At 47.7% G+C, this 20418-nt stretch overlaps 1 protein-coding gene across 10 annotated transcripts in view; it reads left to right on the top strand.

The window, feature by feature from the left end:
* The window catches only part of LYN (LYN proto-oncogene, Src family tyrosine kinase), a 108046-nt gene that overhangs the window by 67044 nt on the left and 20584 nt on the right, over positions 1-20418 (top strand). For all 10 annotated transcript variants that reach the window (XM_021089363.2, XM_021089358.2, XM_021089361.2 and 7 more), the window contains exons 9-10: positions 4379-4561; positions 6286-6362. In XM_021089363.2, coding sequence (XP_020945022.1) covers positions 4379-4561; positions 6286-6362 — 260 coding nt within the window. The remainder of the gene's footprint in view (positions 1-4378; positions 4562-6285; positions 6363-20418) is intronic.

The following is a 20418-nucleotide window of genomic DNA, read 5'->3' as shown; positions in this document are numbered from 1 at the left end:
TCATGGTTCCTAGTCGGATTGGTTAACCACTGCACCACGAAGGGAACTCCCTGTTCTGGTAATTTCTACAGTACAGCAAAGTGACCCAGTCGCATATATATATATATATATATATATATATATATATATATATACACATTCCCTTTCCTGCATAATCTTCCATCATGGTTTCTCCCAAGAGGCTGGACATAGTTCCCTGTGCTGTACAGCTGGACCTCATTGCTTATCCATTCTCAATGTCATCATTTGCATCTACTCACCCCAAACTCCCCGTCCATCCCACTCCCTCCCCCTCCCCCTGGCAACCCCAAGCCTGTGCTCCATGTCCATGATCTGTTTCTATTTTAAGGATAGGTTCATTTGTGCCATATATATTTCATTATATATATATAATGTATATATGTTTTTAAATATAAAAATATATAAACATATATATTTTTAGGGCCTCTCCCGCGGCATGTGGAGGTTTCCAGGCTAGGAGTTGATTCGGAGCTATAGCTTCTGGCCTACACCACTGCCACAGCAATGCGGGATCTGAGCCGCATCTGCAACCTACACCACAGCTCACGGCAATGCCAGATCCTTTACCCACTGAGCAAGGCTAGAGATCAAACCCTCATGCATACTAGCCGGGCTCATTACCACTGAGCCACAACACAAACTTCCATTTGTGCCACATACAAATGATATCATATGGTATTTGTCTTTCTCTTTCTGACTTATGCACTTAGTAGGAGAATCTGTAGTTTCAGCGTGAACTTTATGTGAAGGAATCCTACCTCTTTCTTAGTATTTATTGATGGCCTCGGCATCGTCCCTGCGTTTTGAGCAAGGCTTCCGTGAACACCCTGTGCTGCTTGGAGCAGGGACACAAGAGCCTCCCTAGGTGACCAGGACTGGATTGCAGGAACACAGGTGTATGGATGTTCAGCTTTGCTAAAGGCTGCCGGCTTCGTTTCCAAAGCACTTGTCCAGGTTCCACTTTCACAGGCGGGGTTTGAGCCTTTGCAGTGTTGCCTTACCTGATAACAGAGGTACCTGGGTGGAGGTGGGCTCCGGGTGGCACAGCCCCTGTGGGTGGTCCCTTGAGATGACTGCACTGGAAAGGAGCCTGCTCTGTCAACATCCAGCCGGGGGCCCTTGAAGTTATTGTTGAAGACAGAAGCTTTGCTACTGACTTTCAGTGATGCGCAGAAGGAGCCCAGGAAAGGCTGCAGGAGCTGCTCGGGTCCCTGCCAAGCTCCCAGGATTGTCAGGCTTTGCCATTTTTGTCTGGCTGGGTGGTGGTTTCTCCCTGTGGCTTTATTTACATTTCCCTAATTACTGATAAGATTGTGTTTCTTTCACAAGTTTATTAGTCATGAGAATTTCCTTATTTTAATAGGCCCTTCCAAGCCCTTGGCTATTTTTCTTACCTATTTGTAGGAATTCTTTATATATTCTGGACACTAGTCCTTTGCTGGGTGTACGTATCAAAGGAGGTGTACTTTCTTTTACGTCACAGCCACAGCAACACCAGATCCGAGCCGCATCTGCAACCTACACCACAGCTCACAGCAATGCCAGATACTTAACCCACTGAGCGAGGCCAGGATTCGAACCTGCGTCCTCATGGATACTAGTCAGGTTTGTTACTGCTGAGCCACAACGGGAACTCCTTCAAAGGAGGTTTTTTTTGGTTTTGTTTTGTTTTTGCCTTTCTATGTGCTGCCACGGATAGACTAAAGCAACTGATGAACTTTCAGATTTACAATGGAAACTTCTTGATCCAAATGTAATATTAAAGGACTTCAGTTGGTGGAATTTAAATGTTTTGGCCTCACCTGCAGCATGTGGAAGTTCCTGGACCAGGGACTGAACCCACACTACAGCAGTGACCCAAGCTGCTGCAGTTACAACTCTGGATCCTTAACGAACTCCACCACAGAACTCCTAAATTCACTCTTAAGAGCCATAGGAAAGGTTATATTGTTTGTAGTGATGCATCTAGAGGGAAAGTCGATTTAATATATTCATGACTCCTTTGTTTTGTGTAGGTTGTGGCTTTTGAAAATGACCCCGGATGGTAATTTTTTTAATAGTTATTTCCCCAATACAATTTTTTTTTCTACTCTACAGCATGGTGACCCAGTTACACATACATGTACACATACTATTTTCTCACATTATCATGCTCCATCATAAGTGACTAGATATAGTTCCCAGTGCTACACAGCAGGATCTCTTTGCTAGTCCATTCCAAAAGCAATAATTTGTATCTATTAACCCCAAGCTCCCAACCACCCCACTCCCTCCCCCTCCCCCTTGGCAACCACAAGTCTGTTCTGCAAGTCCATGATTTTCTTTTCTGTAGAAAGGTTCATTTGTGCCTTATATCGGATTCCAGATATAAGTGATATCACATGGTATTTGTCTTTCTCTTTCTGACTTACTTCACTCAGGATGAGAGTCTCTAGTTCCATCCATGTTGCTGCACATGGCATCATTTTGTTCTTTTTTATGGCTGAGTAGTATTCCATTGTGTATATATACCACATCTTCCTAATCCAGTCGTCTGTTGGTGGACATTTGGGTTGTTTCCATGTCTTGGCTATTGTGAATAGAGCTGCAATGAACATGTGTGTGCATGCGTCTTCCCCAGACAGTACTTTGTCACCTTTCCATTACTTCCATAGCCAAATGCTCTCACCCTTTATTTTATATACTGTGGTCTTCATTTTTCTGGAGGGCATGGAAAGCTTCTACTAAATACAAATCAAACGGGAACAGAAAAGGAAAAGTTTTAAAAGAAAAACTAGTATTCATGATTAGAAGAAAAATTAACCAGAGTTGATTATTAGCTGTTAACTAGTACTTTTTCTTGCCCAATGGAAGATGTGGAAATAGAAACATGCTTTCTTTTCTTTTTAAAACTCATTCCTTTCATAAACAAACAAACAATATATACTCATTCACAAATGTAAGCAAAATAGAAAAGAACAAAAGAAAGTAAAAGCCACCCCAAATTCTACCACCCAGAGACCATCGTTGTCGGTTTTCACTGAGCACAAGCTGTGCATACAGAGAATTGTGACCTACACAAGGGGATGGACACTCGTCACCCTTCCTGAGACTAGCATCCTTCTTGGGGCTGGTGCTGTCGAGCTGAAACGCACCAGGAAGAGGGAACTGTCGGTGGTGGCTCGTGGTGGTGACCAGCTGCCATGCCCTCCTCCCGCCCTTTTTTTTTTTTTTTTTTTTTTTTTTTTGGCACTTCCAAGAGAACTGTGGAAACAGAAGGAATGGGGCATGGAATTTTCTGTACTTCCGCTTTCCAAACCACTGAGAAAAGGCTTTCCTGGAGAAAATCAACGTCCCACGTGAGCACATCACTGAAGCGGGACCCAGAAAAGCGGTGCCTTCGGGCACTGTAACACGGAGGCAGTGTTTCCCAAAGTGCGTTCCGTGGGCTGTGACACAGTGCTGGAAAAAGTGTTCTGTGCCGAAGAAGGTGTGGGAGATGCTGCAGTCAGCCGAGCCAGACGGGCGTCTTCTCTGATGTGCTTCTGCTGCATCTGCTGGGTGGGGGCGGGGTGCAGCGAGCAGTGGTCCCCGGACACAGCATCAGCACAGCCTCCTCCATTCACACAGAACCAGCCATCCGGTTCTTTTGGAAAGCTAGGGAATGCTTATTTGCCTCTAGGATATTGTTTGTACCTTAACATTAGTAAATAATTTCTTTCAAGTGCAAAGCTTGTTTTTTCTGATTATAAAAATACGTATCCTTTTAATAACTTTGGTAAAGGGTTAAAGGTACAGTGAACAAAATGAAAATCACCTATAATCTCACCATTGGAGACAGTGGGATTTTCTTCCAGACCATTGTCAGTGTTGGTATCTGTAAGAATATATAGCGTCATGGTGTGGGGGTGCTTTTTGCCCTTGGATAAAGAACATTTTATTGAATAGAGAAAATCTAATTAACTAGAGAAAATGGTAGAAAGCATATGGAGTTTTCTTTCACTGTTGTTTTATAATTTTTTTTTTTAATGGCCGCCCCTGCATCATATGGAAGTTCCCAGGCCAGGGATTGAATCTGAGCCACAGCTGCAACCTACACTGCCAGATTCTTGACCTGCTGTGCCACAGCGGAAACTCTTAAAAATCTTGTGATTTCAGAATAATTTTAGGGTTTTTTTGGTAAAGATAGTACACAGAATCCCATCTATCCTTTACTCAGCCTCCCCAATCTTACCTAGATAGCATTTTAGATCATGTTAACACTAAAGAGTGTAGAGCAGCTTTTTCCATCTGTAACTAAACTTTCTTCTAAGTCTGCATGAAGGGTTTGGATTTGGGGTTTGATAAAGCATGGCCTTCTTGCTTTGTTTCTTCCCAGGTTACTACAACAATAGCACCAAAGTGGCTGTGAAAACCCTGAAGCCAGGCACGATGTCGGTGCAGGCGTTCCTGGAGGAGGCCAACCTCATGAAGACTCTGCAGCACGACAAGCTGGTGAGGCTGTACGCCGTGGTCACCAAGGAGGAGCCCATCTACATCATCACCGAGTACATGGCCAAGGGTGAGTCCTGCACCTGCGCTCGCGACGCCCCACCTCACAAGGGATAAAGCCTGAGTGTTCAGAGAATACCCAGATCATTTCAACTGTGTAATAGCACACTCGCTACCGAAACGGCGGAAAACGCAGGAACTCGAAGCCTGTTCATAAACCACCGCGCTGGACATCATCTGTTATAAAATTAATGTGTAGTTTCCTAGTTCCGTAGCCATACTGGCCCCAAGAGTAGCACCCCAGATCTAGAAGCCCCCAGGAATATTTGTCTATCCATCAATAAATATAGATTTTAAATAAGACTATTAGTGTCAGGGGTTCAAAATGTGAATTCTCACTATTTCAAAACCAGTTCCTTTTCCCTCTAGCATTATCTAAGTGCTCAGAGTGTCACTTCAAAATGTTAATATTTTTAAATACCTGTCAGGGTTAAATTCCTGTGCAATCACTGGACCCCTGAAGAGCTTTCACAAGCAACCATGTTTTCTCCCACAGTTGTCAGCTTGAGATAAAAGATACCCTTTGTGTGTATCGCCCTTTCTCCTTCCTCCTCCAGTTCAGTAGAGACACTAAGAAACTGCCAAGTGATTCCTAAAGAATCTTCAGGAGGAGCGAAGGAGGAAAAGAAATGTAAGCCATAATCCAGCCTTAATGATTAGCTCATGCAGAATGGAGATTACAGTGTGATGTCATAGCCGAATAGATTAGAAAGAGGGTTATTATATTTTCTTATTTCATATGTGTTAATATTTCAGAATATGAGTCCCTCAGGGTCCTTCCAAAAAAGAACATTTTTTTTTTTTTTTTTTAAATCCCTATCACCTGTGGCTTAGGTTGCTATAGCCCACATACTAGGCTCAGGATCAGATATTTAAGCAGGAGCTCAGTAAATACTTACTGGATTAATTAACTAGGAGTATTCTTGATCGTCAGTGTCAATGTGAGTTTCTCTTGACAACAGTGCCCACCTTTCATGGAGCAATTACTATGTGCTAGGCTGTTCTTGATGCCTTTGCTGGGCAACCTCACCTCATCTTTCCAGCAATCTCAGGCCAGGTGCCATGGGTCTGTGTTGGGTTTTGTGGATGAGGCAGTGAGCATCATTAACTGAGCCCCGACTCCCAGCCAGAGGCCTGGCACCTGCTTTAAATCTGTCCCACGTGGACTTTGGCAGAGCTCCTGGGACCTGCCCAAGGCCACCCTCAGGTTGGCACTGTAAGTTCCAGGGGGAAAAGCAGGTCACGTGGCAGAGAGCAAGCCACAGGAAGCAGGAGACTCTGCTTGTGGGCACACTCCCCCTCAGGCAGGACTGTCTTCCAAAGCAAGCTGGTTCATCAGATACTCACAGGGCGCCTGGGTCATGGGCTGAGAGAGTGCTGGACATGGAGGGGAGTAGCCCAGCCCAGGGCCTGCTGCGGGCAGGCCAGCCCGCTGGGAGGACCGGCTGGTGTCTGTCCCAGAGAAGCCCTGTCAGTGGGGGCTGCAAAAGGTGTACCACATGCTCTGTAGTCACTCTTTCTTATTTGGAGCTCATGCCCACTTCACAGAAGTCAGAGGTGACAGGTTGGAGGAGTGTGACCGATGTCGGGAGAAGGCACTGTGACCATGCAGAACTACAATTGTGTGTGGGTCTCCCCCCACACACTCTACCAGTAGCAACGATCGTGTGCATTTTGTTTGGATTTTTCCTTGTGTGTTTGCACTGTGCTGACTTGCTCCTCCTCCACCCACAGGCAGCTTGCTGGACTTCCTGAAGAGCGACGAAGGGGGCAAAGTGCTGCTTCCGAAGCTGATTGACTTCTCCGCTCAGGTGACGTAGGACAAAGCGGGTGCGCCGTCTGCGTGCTTTAACCTCCTGGTTCAGACCTGGGTGACGCCGACTCCAGGGAGAGGCCTTTGTGTTGAGGGCGTTCCAGTGGGGTGAGGACAGAAGGACCCACCACGGGACAGGTCCTTGGAGGCAGTGATGGGTGTTTCCCCTGGAATGCATGTGCAGTGTCAAGGGTTGGCTTAGACGCCATCATCTTGGACCCGGATCCGCCTCTTTATTGCGTCCTCATTTCTGCCCAGAGACCGGAAGGAACCCAGCCGCTGAACTGAACGGACCGCTTTGCGCTGCATTTTGGAGAAGCAGCTCTGCACGGTGCAGGCCCAGCCTCTTTTAAGTGATGCAGTGGGGTGTAATTTAAATACTGATGCTTTTCAGTCCTCCAAGCTCTGGGAACAGAGCGCCCTTCTGCCTTCCTACTCTGCTCCATCACTCCATCTCATTGGATGGGTCTTTAGGATTCTAAGAAATAGTCATTCATTGTATTTCTGGTGTGAGCCTGAAAGTTGCAACCATGTTTTCTGAAGTATCTTTAGGAGGAGAGGGAAGTTACCCGTAGCGGGCACTGTGCCGGTTACGACGTGTGAATGGTGCCGGCCACAGCTTAATAGTTTCATTGCGCCTGTTAGTCTGTGGCCATTTGCTCGTTTCTCAGTATTGGTCCCGGGCGGTTGTGTTGGGAAGGCCACCCACCCTAAGCCCAAAGTAGCACGAGAGACTTCTGGACGTTCTGGGGAACGGGGACGTTATGGTCTTCACTTCCCACTCCCATTTCTGCCTCAGACCCTCTTTGAAAAGCTGGGGAGTTAAAGAGCTCCCATTGTGGCTCAGTAGGTTAGGAACCCAACTAGTATCCATGAGGATGTAGGTTCGATCCCTGGCTTCATTCAGTGGATTAAGGATCTGGCAGCTCCGATTTGAAACCCTAGTCTGGGAATTTCCATACGCCACAAGTGCAGCCCTAAAAAGACAAAAAAAAAAAAGTTGGGTAATTGAGACCAAAGGAATTAATCCCCGTGTAAGGTGCTTCTAGGAGGAAAGGTTCAAGACACACATCCTGAGCAGCTGAATGCTATGGGCAGAGCCAGAGTCTAGCGTCTGGACTGGAGTTTGCACTGTGGCTCTGCCACTCAGTCACCACTGTCAAGAGGGCTTTGCCTCTTGGGTTAGTTTATTCACCTGTCAAATGGGATCGGTTTCTTCTCCTTTAAGGGGATGTTGTTTGAGGTTAGGTCTAAATGGGGGGACATGGACCCGGGCTTCTGGGCCTGCTCTGGATGGTGAGGGGTCCTGGGGGCGATGGCCCCATGGCGGGGAGGTCGTCACCTTGTCCCTGGGTCTGGGGAGCTGGGTGGGTTTCGTATCTGAGCAGCCAATCAGAGGACAGCTCTGACCCTGAGATCCAGCGTGGAGAGAAGCAGAGCTGCATGAGGGGCCTGGGGAAGCATCCCCAGCTTTGGGGCCTCTCCTCAAACTCCCTACGCCCCCCGCCAAGAGGCTCTGGGGGACCCTCAGGGTTCCAGGCCCACAGTTTGAAAACCATCACCGTGCAGCAAGGAGAGGCCACGAGGGCTGGTGATCTGGACATCCCCACGTAGATGAGGGCATGGGGGGAGTCCTCAAGGCTTGTCCCAGGGGGCTATGGGGATGTGGGAAAGTGGGCATGCCACCTGGAGGCCAGCGTGGCCGTCCCCGTCTCCGTCCCAGGGTCTGACTGTGGCTGCTGTTCTGTGGCGTGGAGATGAGCACATGGCACCAGACACTGCTCCTGGGCAGGACTTTATTTTGTCTCCCGTGTATTTTGCATTTGGTTTTAGATAGCTTGATAGCTTGTCTTTTCAAGATGAGCTTGATAGCTTATCTTGACATTTCAGAGTTTTTAAGGTCCAAGTCAAGACCTCTGTATCTATTCTTTAACTTTTAAATTATTGCCATTACTTCAAAGGTTAATTTTTTCTAACAAAAACAATTTGGGGGGGAAAGATTGCTCTCTAAACCTTTGTAGATTGCAAAGTAAGTTATCACAGAACCTGGCCCTGAGCGTGACATTCAGGCTGTAGGTTCCAGGAGGGCCTGGGGCAATGGAGGCCACCATGGCCACCACCACCTAGGCCAGTGAGCAGAGCCCAGTTCACGCCTACCTGTCTCAGGCTTGCTTCCCTAGCGGTGACCCCCAGGTACAACGTCTAGTTTAAGAGCAGGCGTGTGAAGGGTCCGTGGGGGACTCAGCACCACCCAGGAGGCCCCAGGCAAGGGCTCCGCATGAAACTAACTCTCTTGACCTCTGTGAGTCCATCCTGGTTCCCCACAAATCTCTTCCAGACCCTTCGCCAGCCCTTCCCTTCAGGGGGCCCTCGTGAGCCCTTCTGTGGTCCCTTAATTGTCATCTGTTTCATCTGCTCCCCACTCTTCGTTTTATAATATTGATGCTCTGGGAGGGGTTTGCACCTTGGCCATGAGGATGGGGCTAGGCCACCTCAGTCTGGCTGACATCATATACCACACCTGGGCCCCGCCTGCAGTGATGCTGTCGGTCCCTCGATGGCTGGGGACTGACCACCTCACTCACGCCTCCTCCTCTTCCTTCATGTACTTTTCTGAAATCATCTCTGTGCAAAGAAAGTCAGCTCTGCATTTTTTCTCCGTTTCCTCTCCCTCCTGGGCCAGGAATGAACATCTCTCTCATAGTGAAGAACTCAAGAGTAAATAGTACTAAAGCTGGCTCAAGGCAGTACAGGACCCGGGTACCTATGATCCAGCCTTTCCTGCCCCTTCTTCCACCTGACTACAGGGTGGAGATATGGTAATGCAGAAGAGGAGCTGTGTCCATCCACGTGGGGCTTTGGCTCCAACAATTACTAAGCTGTAAAGTACATTTAACTTTTTATTATAGTCGATTTACAGTGTTCTGTCCGTTTCTGCTATACAGCAAAGTGACCCAGTTATAAACGTATATGCATTCTTTTTTTTTCCGCATTATCACCATGTGACCCAGTTATACATACATAACTGGGTTTTTTCACCTTATCCTCTATCATGTTCCATCACAAGTGATTAGATACAGTTCCCTGTGCTAGCCAGCAGGATCTCATTGCTTATCCACTCCAAATGCATCTGCAGCATATAGAAGTTCCCAGGCTAGGGGGTGAATCGGAGCTGCAGGTGCTGACCTACACCACAGCCACAGCCACGCCAGATCCTTACCCCACCGAGTGAGGCCAGGGCTCGAACCCACATCCGCTTGGAGACTAGGCGAGTGCGTTAACGCTGAGCCACCTCGGGAACTCCCGTGTTTATACTTTCTTTCTTCCATCAGCATTGTCCATGGCCTCCGAGATTTGGGAAATTGAGGGTTCACAGAGGATACAGTTAAAGTCAGCAGGTTTTTGCAATGGGAGACTGAGAGGAGAAATAAAGCCGTTGACTTACTCCCAGCCCCCGAAGAACAAGGGCAGGCGGCGAGGGGCAGCTTTGGGGCTGTGCCCGGACTCTCTTCCGGCCTCTTCCCCCCTCTCTCCACGCCTGCTTCCCCATGCCCCATGCCCTTCTTTTTCCCCAGCACCCCCAGGGGAAGTGGGGGAGGGCACGTGAGAGCCTCTCCCTGCCTGAAGAGCTGATTCCATCACCTCTGTCTAGGGTGGTCCAGGCATAGCCCACACTCCCCTGTCCATTTCCCAGCACCCCCTCCACTTTGCTCATCTCTTCATGGGGATGAAGAAATCCCAATGAAATCAGAGTTATCCAGGGCTTTTATTCTTGTATCAAATGAATCCATCTTGTGCTTTTTGTGCTGAAGTAGGAAAATGACCCCTTTGCAAAGGAAGTTTGATATGGTTGACTTGAAAAACATGCACAACCTAAAAGTTCAGGAGTTCCCTTTGTGGCGCAGCAGTTAACGAACCCGACTAGCATCCATGAGGACGCGGGTTCAATCCCTGGCCTCGCTCAGTGGGTTAAGGATCCGGGGTTGCCGTGAGCTGTGGTGTAGGTCGTAGATGCGGCTCGGATCTGGCGTTGCTGTGGCTGTGGTGTAGGCCAGTGGCTACAGCTCCGATTGGACCCCTAGCCTGGGAACCTCCATATGCCATGCGTGCAGGCCTAGAAAGACAAAAAAAAAAAAAAAAAAAAGAAAAAAGACAAAAAAAAAATAAAATAAATAAAAGTTCAGAGTTAAGTTTTATTTGGCTCAAAATGAGGACTAGAGCCCAGGAGGCCGCATTTCTGAGATCTCTCTTCGAAACTGCTGCAGAGAGGCAGGGGAAGGCCAGTATCTATGTGATTTGTTTGTCTTTTGTTTTTGTTTTGTTTCATTGTGTTTTTGTTACATGCGGTTTTTAGGGAAGGGGAGGTACAGGCAACCAAGCACCCACTTTTATGGAAGGTCGTTGCTGGTCATGTGAAGGTCACTGCTAGTCACAGGGAGCAGACATCACTGTGAAGGATTTCAGTGCTTTTCTAGATACAAGAAGATATAAGAATTGGGCTCATAAAATCTTCTCCTGAAAATATCTAAGTATCTGAAGACCTGTTGTGCCAGTTTTTCCGGAGCACAAAGCGCCTCTCTCCTGGTCTTCACCAGGAGCTTCCTTCAGGGGGCGTTGAGGGTCAGCAGCTGTGGTGGCTCACAATTCCGTCCCTGTGGGCGCAGATGACAGGTGCCCGCCTCCAGTCCACAATGCTTTCAAAGCAGAGAGATGGTACCAGATTCCTTCTGACCCTTGCCTCTTGTAAGAGAAGAAAAATGAACTTGGAAGGAGGAGGGAGTGAAATCTGTGGGAATTCCCTCAGCAGAGGCGGGGGTGGAGTCATTTGACAACTGCGACTTGTCAAACAGGGAGCCAAAGGAAGGAAGGGAGACGTCCAGTTGCAATACATCGTCAGGTCAGATAAATCATCTTGTAATTCAGGCCGAGGCAATCGAACCATTTCTTGGTCTTTGGAGGCACGATCCCTGAAGTGCAAAAAATTACCAAAAGTCAAACTATTATGGGTGAGCAAAACTACAATAAAAACAGGACAAAGTTGTGGCTATAGCTACATAGCAACAAGTAATTTAACTCCTAGTTGATAAAGCATCCCTGCCTCCATCATCTTATTTGAACCCAACAACTTTGAAAGTATTTATGTTGATATTTAATATGTTTTACAGATGAAGGGGTGACCTTGGGCTTGTCCAAAGTTGTAGACTAGTAGGTAGAATGGTTGGGCTCCATTCTGGGTCTTCTGATCCTAGATAACTGGGTCTTTCCTCTGCATCCACAGTCATTCCATGGTCAGAGTCGCCCCTGGATCATTTTGCACCTGACACTGTGCTGATATGCATTTTCCCCTTTCATGGATTATCAGAATTAATATCTTTAGTGGGTTTTTTTTTCCCCAAAAAAACCTCTATCGCCAAGATGTAGATCTTTCTCAAGATACATTTTACTTCCTGGTGTTAAACTTCAAGCAGCGTTTAAGTTGGAAATTGGGAAAACAAGGCAGGGAGGATACCTGAGTCTATGATCATGTGAGTCTCAGCCTGTTGAATCAAAGACCTTTGACATTAGAGCTTCCGATGACAGCATCTACTGCCTGAGGAAACATCCAGACCCTTTGTAAGACTTGAAGTTGGAACTGACCAGTGTGTTGGTGGTCGGTTTGGTCTGAAGTGTCTGGAGGGAGCCGTTCTGGGGAAGCTTCTAGAGTAGTCGCCAAGGAGCCAGTCTCCTCACTCGATCTCTTTGTAAAGAATCTAGAAGGCAAGTTAGGATCTCATTGTCCAACCCAGGGCTTCCCTCTGCCCCTCCCCACCTGCATATAATATAACGAAGCAACTGCACGATATTTGAAACCTTTATTAGTATTAACCGTTAATCAAGAATGTCATTATGGGAGTTCCCGTCGTAGCGCAGTGGTTGACGAGTCCGTCTAGGAACCATGGGGTTGCAGGTTCGATCCCTGGCCTTGCTCAGTGGGTTGGGGATCCAGCATTGCCGTGGGCTGTGGTGTGGGTCGCGGACGCGGCTCAGATCCCGTGTTGCTGTGGCTCTGGCGTAGGCTGGTGGTTGCTGCTCCAATTAGACCCCTAGCCTGGGAACCTCCATATGCCGTGGGAGTGGCCCTAGAAAAGGCAAAAAGACAAAAAAAAAAAAAGGAGTGTCATCACAGTTTGCTTAAACTGGGGGAAGAATTACATTGAGATGTTGACTCGGATGCAGGGGCAAGTGGAAACGTCAGGAGACAGACTGGTTTGCGTTTCATCCAAGAATCCAGGTCCCTTCGCCCGTCTCGGTTCATCTCCCCTCCTTACTCGGGGATTCTCCCACAGGACTCCAGGGAGGCCCCTGCTCAGACCTTCTTTCCAACACAAGAGCCTCCTCCGGGCGGAGACACCCAGCACTCTGAGATAATTAATGCCACAGAGTTACCTGAGCACGTGCCACCCTGGCTGAAGGGGTCACCGGGCCACCAGCCTGTGTCAGTCAGTCCCCCAGTGTGTGTCACTGAGAGCCCTTGCTTAGACGCCTTTCCCCAAATAAAAGATCTTATAGACACAGGTGGTTCTCGTCAGGCTTCAGCTGTAGCTGTGAAAACGTACAAACTGGACCCATGAAAGGAGAGTGACTGTCAGAGCGCAAAACTGGATCAGATGCAGTTTCCTTCTGGAAAAGCTGAAAGAGGAAACTGTCATTTAAAAATGGTGTAAAACGGGAACTTTTTTTTTTTTTCTGGTAGGTAGTTGGGGTGTTTAGCATATTTAAGCAGAGGAACTGTGAAGGGTTGTCTAACAGCAAATAAGGCAGAAAGTTAATTCCTGTTTTCATTTTGATTGGGGGACTTTTCAGCACCAATAGCTTTGGGCTAACCAAGAGGGGAGGTGTTGGGATTTCTGGTTGACGTGCCAGACCTGCCTCTTCTCTGGGTGGGATTTCATCCGGGGGCGGTAATTTCTGGCCAGGACGACTATAAGTCACCAAAAAATTTCCCCTTCAGATACTCACCCTGGAAGCCGGCAAGGCTAGAATCAAAGCAGCGTGGTTTGGGAGCTATCAGGGTTCATTACCCGGGGCTTAGATTTAACAGTGTGTATGAGGCACTCGATGGGGGCTGCAGGGGGACATTTCAGGGGATCTTGTCCTAAGCAGGCAGCTGGCTTTCCCCGGCTGAGGGCACTTGGTGAATAAGGGCTCAGGGAAGCGGGGTACAAGGAAGTAGGACAGGCATACTGAGAAAGATGAGTACTGTCTACTCATTTACAGGTTACAGGTTATGGGTTATGTAGGAGGGGCAGTTAACTGTTTTGCAGACAGACAAAGATGTATTTGAGAAAAGCAAAAAATGATTACACCCAGCAGTCTCTCGGGAGTTCCAGTTTTGCTCTGCATTCTCTTTTAGCTTGAGGAACCGTGGGTGCTGCTTGTCTTTATTGTAACCTGCACTCGGACCTCCCCGGAGGCCTCCGACACCCCCAGGTGCTCACTATAGGAACCACAGGGCGCTCTGCTCTTCTGCTCCGAAGGTTTGGTTTTGTTTGACTTGTTGTTGTTTTGCTTTCTAAACCAGAGGCGAGGAAAGGGGGATGGAAGAGGAAGGGGCCTGTCTGGGTTCCAGTCCAAGCTCATCTTTAAAGGGAAACCGGACGTGGGCAGGACTCATCCTGAAATTTTTCTGTCCGAGTTAGATTTCTAGGCTCCTGGCCTCATCCCATCCTTGTCCCCCAAAAGCCCAAGTGTGCCTTGGTCTGGGAGCCTGAGCTCAGAGGGCGTTCATGTGGAGTCTGGAGAGGAAAACCAGCGGCCCAGGACCAGGTGAGCGCCAGCCGAGCATCAGGGCCGGCGCTTGGCGAAGCTGACTCCTTGTTCCTGAGGGCCAGCGAGGGCGCACAAGAGCGTCCAGGTGGGGATGAGGGGCCAGGAAACCCGCACGTCCAGCATTGCCCAGGCCGCGTGTGCAGACGTGCAGAGGAGCCATGGTCCCGGGAGGGAGGGTGCGTTGAGCAGATGAGCTCCCGCATCATGGGGTGCAGAAGCAGAAGGCAAAGGCAACACCGGTGTCTGGATGGGCAGCTGAGCAGTTGGCACCATGGGCACTGGATTTGGGGGGCACGGGGTGTGGGCCGATGACGTTGGTTCTGCTGTGTGGGCTGCAGCATCCGAGGACACCCAGTTGCTCTGGTGCTTTAGTGCAGTGTCTGAGCTTGGAAGAGAGCTGTGAACTGGAGAAAGTTCTAGAGGCGACCCTGTGAATGGTGCCTTCAGGGGTGTTGATGGGGTGGGGGTGGTGAGGGGGCGGAAGAGGGCCCAGGGCAGCCCCTGGCAAAGGGCGGAGAGGGACCAGGGTGAGCCAGCCTCGGGACGAGGGACGTGGTCCTGGGGGACGGCGCTCAAGGAGGAGGCAGGGGCCTGAGCAGACAGAGAAACGGTTTTGCAACAAGGGAGCCCTGGGAACTTGGCCACCAGGTCCTGTTCCGGGTCCTCCTCTTCCCGCCGCGTTTCTGGAACCCTTTTTTGTCTCCCAACCAACCCCGCTGCTCTTCCTCCTCCTTCTCTCCGCCTCCGCCTCTCCCTCCAGGCTCCCCCAGACCACCTATTTCTGTTATTACTTGAATGGAATTGTTGGGCCCTTGTTTTTAAAAGCAGGTTCAGGAGTTCCCATCGTGGCGCAGTGGTTAACGAATCTGACTAGGAACCATGAGGTTGCAGGTTCAGTCCCTGCCCTTGCTCAGTGGGTTAGGTGTTGCCGTGAGCTGTGGTGTAGGTTGCAGACGCGGCTCGGATCCCGCATTGCTGTGGCTCTGGCGTAGGCCGGTGGCTACAGCTCCGATTCAACCCCTAGCCTAGGAACCTCCATGTGCAGCGGGAGAGGCCCAAGAAATAGCTAAATAAATAAATAAATAAAAGCAGGTTCATGTTGATTTTTTTTTTCCTATGCAGGAAAAAAAAAAGAAATAAAATAGCTTCAGGTGACCTTTAAGTGCTGGATCTTTTAAAACCAAGGTTTTGTAGGCTTCCCTTGGAAAAAGTTTTTTCCCCTGTCCCGGGAACACATGCTTTAGGACGTTTGTGTTACATCGCTGGAGGGTTTCATAAAAATCCAGAGTAATGCTTCTTTGAAACTGAGTTGTCAAACGCAGCCCCCTCCCCAATTTAAGAGCAGTTTGTTGTCCCCAGCATTCACTCTGAGGTCAGGGTGGGGTTTCACCAGGGACAGGTTTGCTGTCTCCACGCAGCACAGCGGAGCCCCGACTCAGTGGCCCTCGTGATGGGGCGCTGTGCTTCTGCCTCCCTGGGACCTCGCCTCTGACCCCTTCGCTGGCAGTCAGCCTGGGGTCCTGTCCAAGGGCCTGAGGGACGCCATGGTGACCACGGGGCTGCTGGAGGTCAGCCAGGCCAGGTCAGCCTCCATCGCTCCCCGGCCTCGCCCCCTCCCCAAGCCCAGAGCCTTTCCCAGGTGGTCTCAAGCCTCCAACCCCCCAGGGCCCCCGCACAGCCCAACCCGGAGGGCGCAGCCAGCCTCCCCACCCTGGGCAGCGGGCATCTGCTTGAGCAAACCCTCTTGTTCTTTTTCCAAAATGTATCTCCTGCCCCCCTCCCCCCATCAGTTCCCATCTGGCGATGGCAGGGGCCTCTGGACTGGTGCTGCCAGAGGCAGACATTTGGATTTTGGACACCCCTCAAATAACTTGTGAGCAGAGCTGTCCCTTTGATTTTACCTGGCACCCCTGCAAGTAGAGTCTCCCGCTCGTCTCTTTCCCTTCGTCTTTGCAAGCTCCGTGGAGTGGGCAGAGCCAACTGGATGAATTTAGTTTTTGCGTTTTTATTGTGGTCAGAGAGACGTAGCATAAAACCTACCATCTAACCGTTTTTCAGTGAACAGCCAGTGGCACTGAGGACATTCACGTTGCTGGGCCACCCCCAATATCCAGCTCGGGCACTTCTCCATCTTCCCAAATGATTTGACACTCAGCCCTGCTGCCGGATCACCCCGGCCTTTGGCCACCAGCCCCGGAGAGTTTGACTGCTCTGCGTCTCTTACATGTTAGATGATTTTGTGCCCCTGCTGAGACGCATCTTCAGTGGTTTCCATCACACTTGGGAAAACTCCCAATGGCCTGTGGGCAAGGTCCCAGTGCCACTGCCTCCACCAGGCTGCTGGCTTAGTGTCTCCCCCAAGCCTACTCTGCTCTCTCTCTGTCTCTCTGTCTCCCTCTCTCTCTCTCTTTCTTCCTCCCTTCCTCTCTCTGCTTCTGTCTCTCTATTTCCATCTCTCTCTCTCTCTCTGAGTCTCTGTCTCCCCCTTTCACTCTGTCTCTGTCTCTCTGTTTCTCTGAAAGTTTCCATCTCTCTCCATCTCTCAGTCTCTCGCTCTCTCTATCTCTGTCTCTCGGCCTCGCCTCTGTTTCCTGCAGCACACGTCCTTCACCGTGAATACTGGGGCCAATTCTTGTTTACCTTTGTGTCCCTGGCCCTTGGCACAGGGCCTTGTATGCAGTAGGTACTCAATAAATATTTGTTGACTGACTGCATTGACCCAAGCGGCCGGGGGGAGGGGGCCTGCCTATGTTCCGTTTAAAACAGCAGAGCCTTTATTCTCTGCCTCACACAACTCTGAACGAGGAATTAGAAGAACATGTGTTTTGAATGTTTTCTGGTCCCGCCTCAGGTATGTTTAACCATAAGTATTTTCCTGATCTATTCCTTCTTCCCTCGCCATAACCATGTTGACTTTCCGGCATAAAGCTAACATTACTGGTTGAAATAAAAGTGAGAAAAGAAGCAAGTAGCATAGAAGTATCTGGGCCTTTTGAAAAGACAAAAGCTGCCTTGTTCCACATTCTCTGTGGAGTACAGAATGCCAGGAGGGATGGCAAGTTAGAAATGAAACATTGAACACCGCAGCCAGCAGCGGATGCATTTAATTTGGGAAGAACTTTAAATGAACAAAGTTTTTCCTCTCTCAGATTCCTTTGTGGCCTTTCTCTGGGTGCTGGCAGGGCCCTCAGCCTCACTGTACAAGCTGCAGAGGCGATCCAGCTGGGATTCACGTGGAAGAGGCAGGTGGCTGGTGGGCTCTTCTTAAAAACGCAGCATCTCCAGCTCTTGTTAGCTCTTCTCCCATCTCCCACGTCATCTGTGACAGAATGACCAGGGCGGGCTCTGTGTCATGGAAGCACCTGCCTCTTGACCGGTGAAGATCTCGATTGTGCACCTGTTGGCCAACTCCCAACATTTAAACATTGAAAGGTCCCAGCTAGCCATTCTCTGTTAACTCGCTGTGATATATACACATAGGTATGTGTATATGATTATATAAATGTAAATATGTACTTAATGAATGATCCTGAAAGTTCTTCAAAGTTAACATAGTACAAAGCAAGTATTCATGCCCAGGAAAATTCTAGGGAAATGTGAATCTATATCAGATCTCATTTTTTTTTAAATAGCTTTTTTTTTTTTTTTTTCTGGAATTCCCATTGTGGCTCAACTGGTTAAGAACCTGACTAGTATCCATGAGGATGCAGGTTCAATCCCTGGCCTTGATCAAGTGGGTCAGGGATCTGGCGTTGCCGTGAGCTGTGGTATAGGTTGCAAATGTGGTTCAGATCCTGCATTGCTGTGGCTGTGGTGTAGGCTGTAGCTCCGATTCAGCCCCTAGCCTGGGGAACTTCCATATGCCGCAGGTGCAGCCCTAAAAAGAAAAAAAAAAAAAAAAAGTTTTTTTCTTATCAGAAATCAGCGAGTGTTTATTATAAAATTATGGGGGAAAAAAGCACTCAGAATTTATGATTCCAAAGGCAACATACAAGCATTTTTGTGTGTTCTTGTGCTGTATTTCAGTTTTATTTATTTTTCTAATGATTTTTAAAGCATTAACATTGATCGTGGATTTAAAAAGAAGAAAAGTCAAACTATGCCATAGCTTAGAAATTAAAAAACTTACACCCTGACTCCTTGGTCCCAGTTTTAACAATTCTAATGCACCCTTCTAGATATTAGTATAGATTATGGCTTTTTTTCCCCTACAGATGGAATTATACAATATGCATTATGTCACAATTTTATAGCTTAATATATCTTGGCTACTTTTTAATTTCAGTTCAGAATGATCCTCCTCTTTCTTTTAAAGATTTTTAATATTCTCCTGTATAGATGTCCTATTTGTTTGTTTTTAATTTTTAATAATTTTTATTTTTTTCCATTATAGCTGGTTTACAGTGTTCTATCAGTTTCTCCTCTTTCACAGCAAGTCACACATACATATATACATTCTTTTTCTCACATTATCATGCTCCATCATAAGTGACTAGATATAGTTCCCAGTGCTATACAGCAGGATCTCATTGCTTATCCATTACAAAGGCAATAGTTTGCATATATTAAACCGAAATTCCTATTCCATCCCACTCCCTCCTTCCCCCTCCCCCGCCCCTGCTTGGCAACCACAAGTCTGTTCTCCATATCCATGATTTTCTTTTCTGTGGATAGGTTCTTTTGTGCCATATATTAGATTCCTGATATAAGTGATATCATATAGTATTTGTCTTTCTCTTTCTGACTTACTTCACTTAGTATGAGAGTCTCTAGTTCCATCCATGTTGCTGCAGATGGCATTATTTTGATCTTTTTTATAACTTAGTAATATTCCAGTGTGTGTATGTGTGTGTGTGTGTATATATATATACAGATACATATATATATCTGTATATATATATATCACATCTTCTTAATCCATTCATCTGTCGATGGACACTTAGGTTGTCTTGGCTGTTGTGAATAGGGCTGTGGTGAACGTAGGGGTGCATGTATCTTTTTCAAAGAAAATTTTGTCTGGATATATGCCCAAGAGTGGGATTGCTGGGTCATATGGTCGTTCTGTGTTTAGTTTTCTAAGGTACCTCCATACTGTTTTCTGTAGTGGTTGTACCAGCTTACATTCCCACCAACAGCGCAGGAGGGTCCCTTGCTTTGTTTAACTCTTCCCTTATTGCTGGACCTTTACATGGTTTTCTGTTTATTTTTGTTTTGACCCTAACAAATGGTGTATGGTAACGTGTGTACTTGTGTATGTTTGAAGGGCAAACTCTAGGTTGTAGATCTACTTTTACCAAAAGAGCAAATACATTTTTTTTTTTTTTTTTTTTGTCTTTTTGCCTTTCCTAGGGCCGCTTCCCACGGCATATGGAGGTTCCCAGGCTAGGGGTCAAATCGGAGCTGTAGCTGCCCGCCTACGCCAGAGCCACAGCAATGCTGGATCCGAGCCGCGTCTGCAACCTACACCACAGCTCACGGCAACGCCGGATCGTTAACCCACTGAGCAAGGGCAGGGACCGAACCTGCAACCTCATGGTTCCTAGTCGGATTCGTTAACTACTGAGCCACGACGGGAACTCCAAGAGCGAATACATTTTAAATCATGATGGCTATGCCTCAAAGTCTTTCCAAAAACTGAGAGTACCTATTGCTTCATCCTCTTGCCCAAACTAGGTATTGTTAACACTCTCTAATCCAGTCTGACAGGTCAAGTTCAGTATTTCCTTATTGTAATTTACTCTAGATGAGGTCAAGCATCTTTTCCTATATTTCTTCTTTGTTTGCATTATTTTCCTAGGAACTGTTTCTTTAAGCTTTTTGCCTATTTTTTTACTGGTTCGCCATCATCTATCCTTTTAGTTATTCTTTTAATTATACTTGAGGCTTGTACTGTATGTACTGTTTTTTATGTCCTGAGCCAGGTATTATAGTTTTTCATTTTATTAAAAACTCTCCATAAACACGTCTGCCTCTATTACATATACTTATCCCTTCCTGTGACTGTATCATGATTTCTGTGCATTCCCTGGTAGATGAACATTTGAAGACTCTCCCGTTGTTCACAAACAAATAATAAATCATTTCTGTGGATAGACCTTACCTTACCGTAACTGTTTCCTCATCCCCTCGTTGCCAGATGACCAGATCCGAGTAGGAATGTTTTTGAGTCACTTGACCATGATAGCTTGTTTTCAAAACTGAGCAGAATCAAGCATTTGGGGCGTACCCAGTCAGGTCACATTCCT

The sequence above is a fragment of the Sus scrofa genome, chromosome 4 (genome assembly GCF_054392235.1).
Source record: "Sus scrofa isolate SSC_HxYL_T2T_F1_AM1 chromosome 4, Sscrofa_HxYL_maternal_Yorkshire_Landrace_v2.0, whole genome shotgun sequence".
Taxonomy (NCBI): domain Eukaryota; kingdom Metazoa; phylum Chordata; class Mammalia; order Artiodactyla; family Suidae; genus Sus; species Sus scrofa.
Note: the sequence above shows the minus strand (reverse complement) of the source record. Positions and strands in the feature narration are given on the sequence as shown.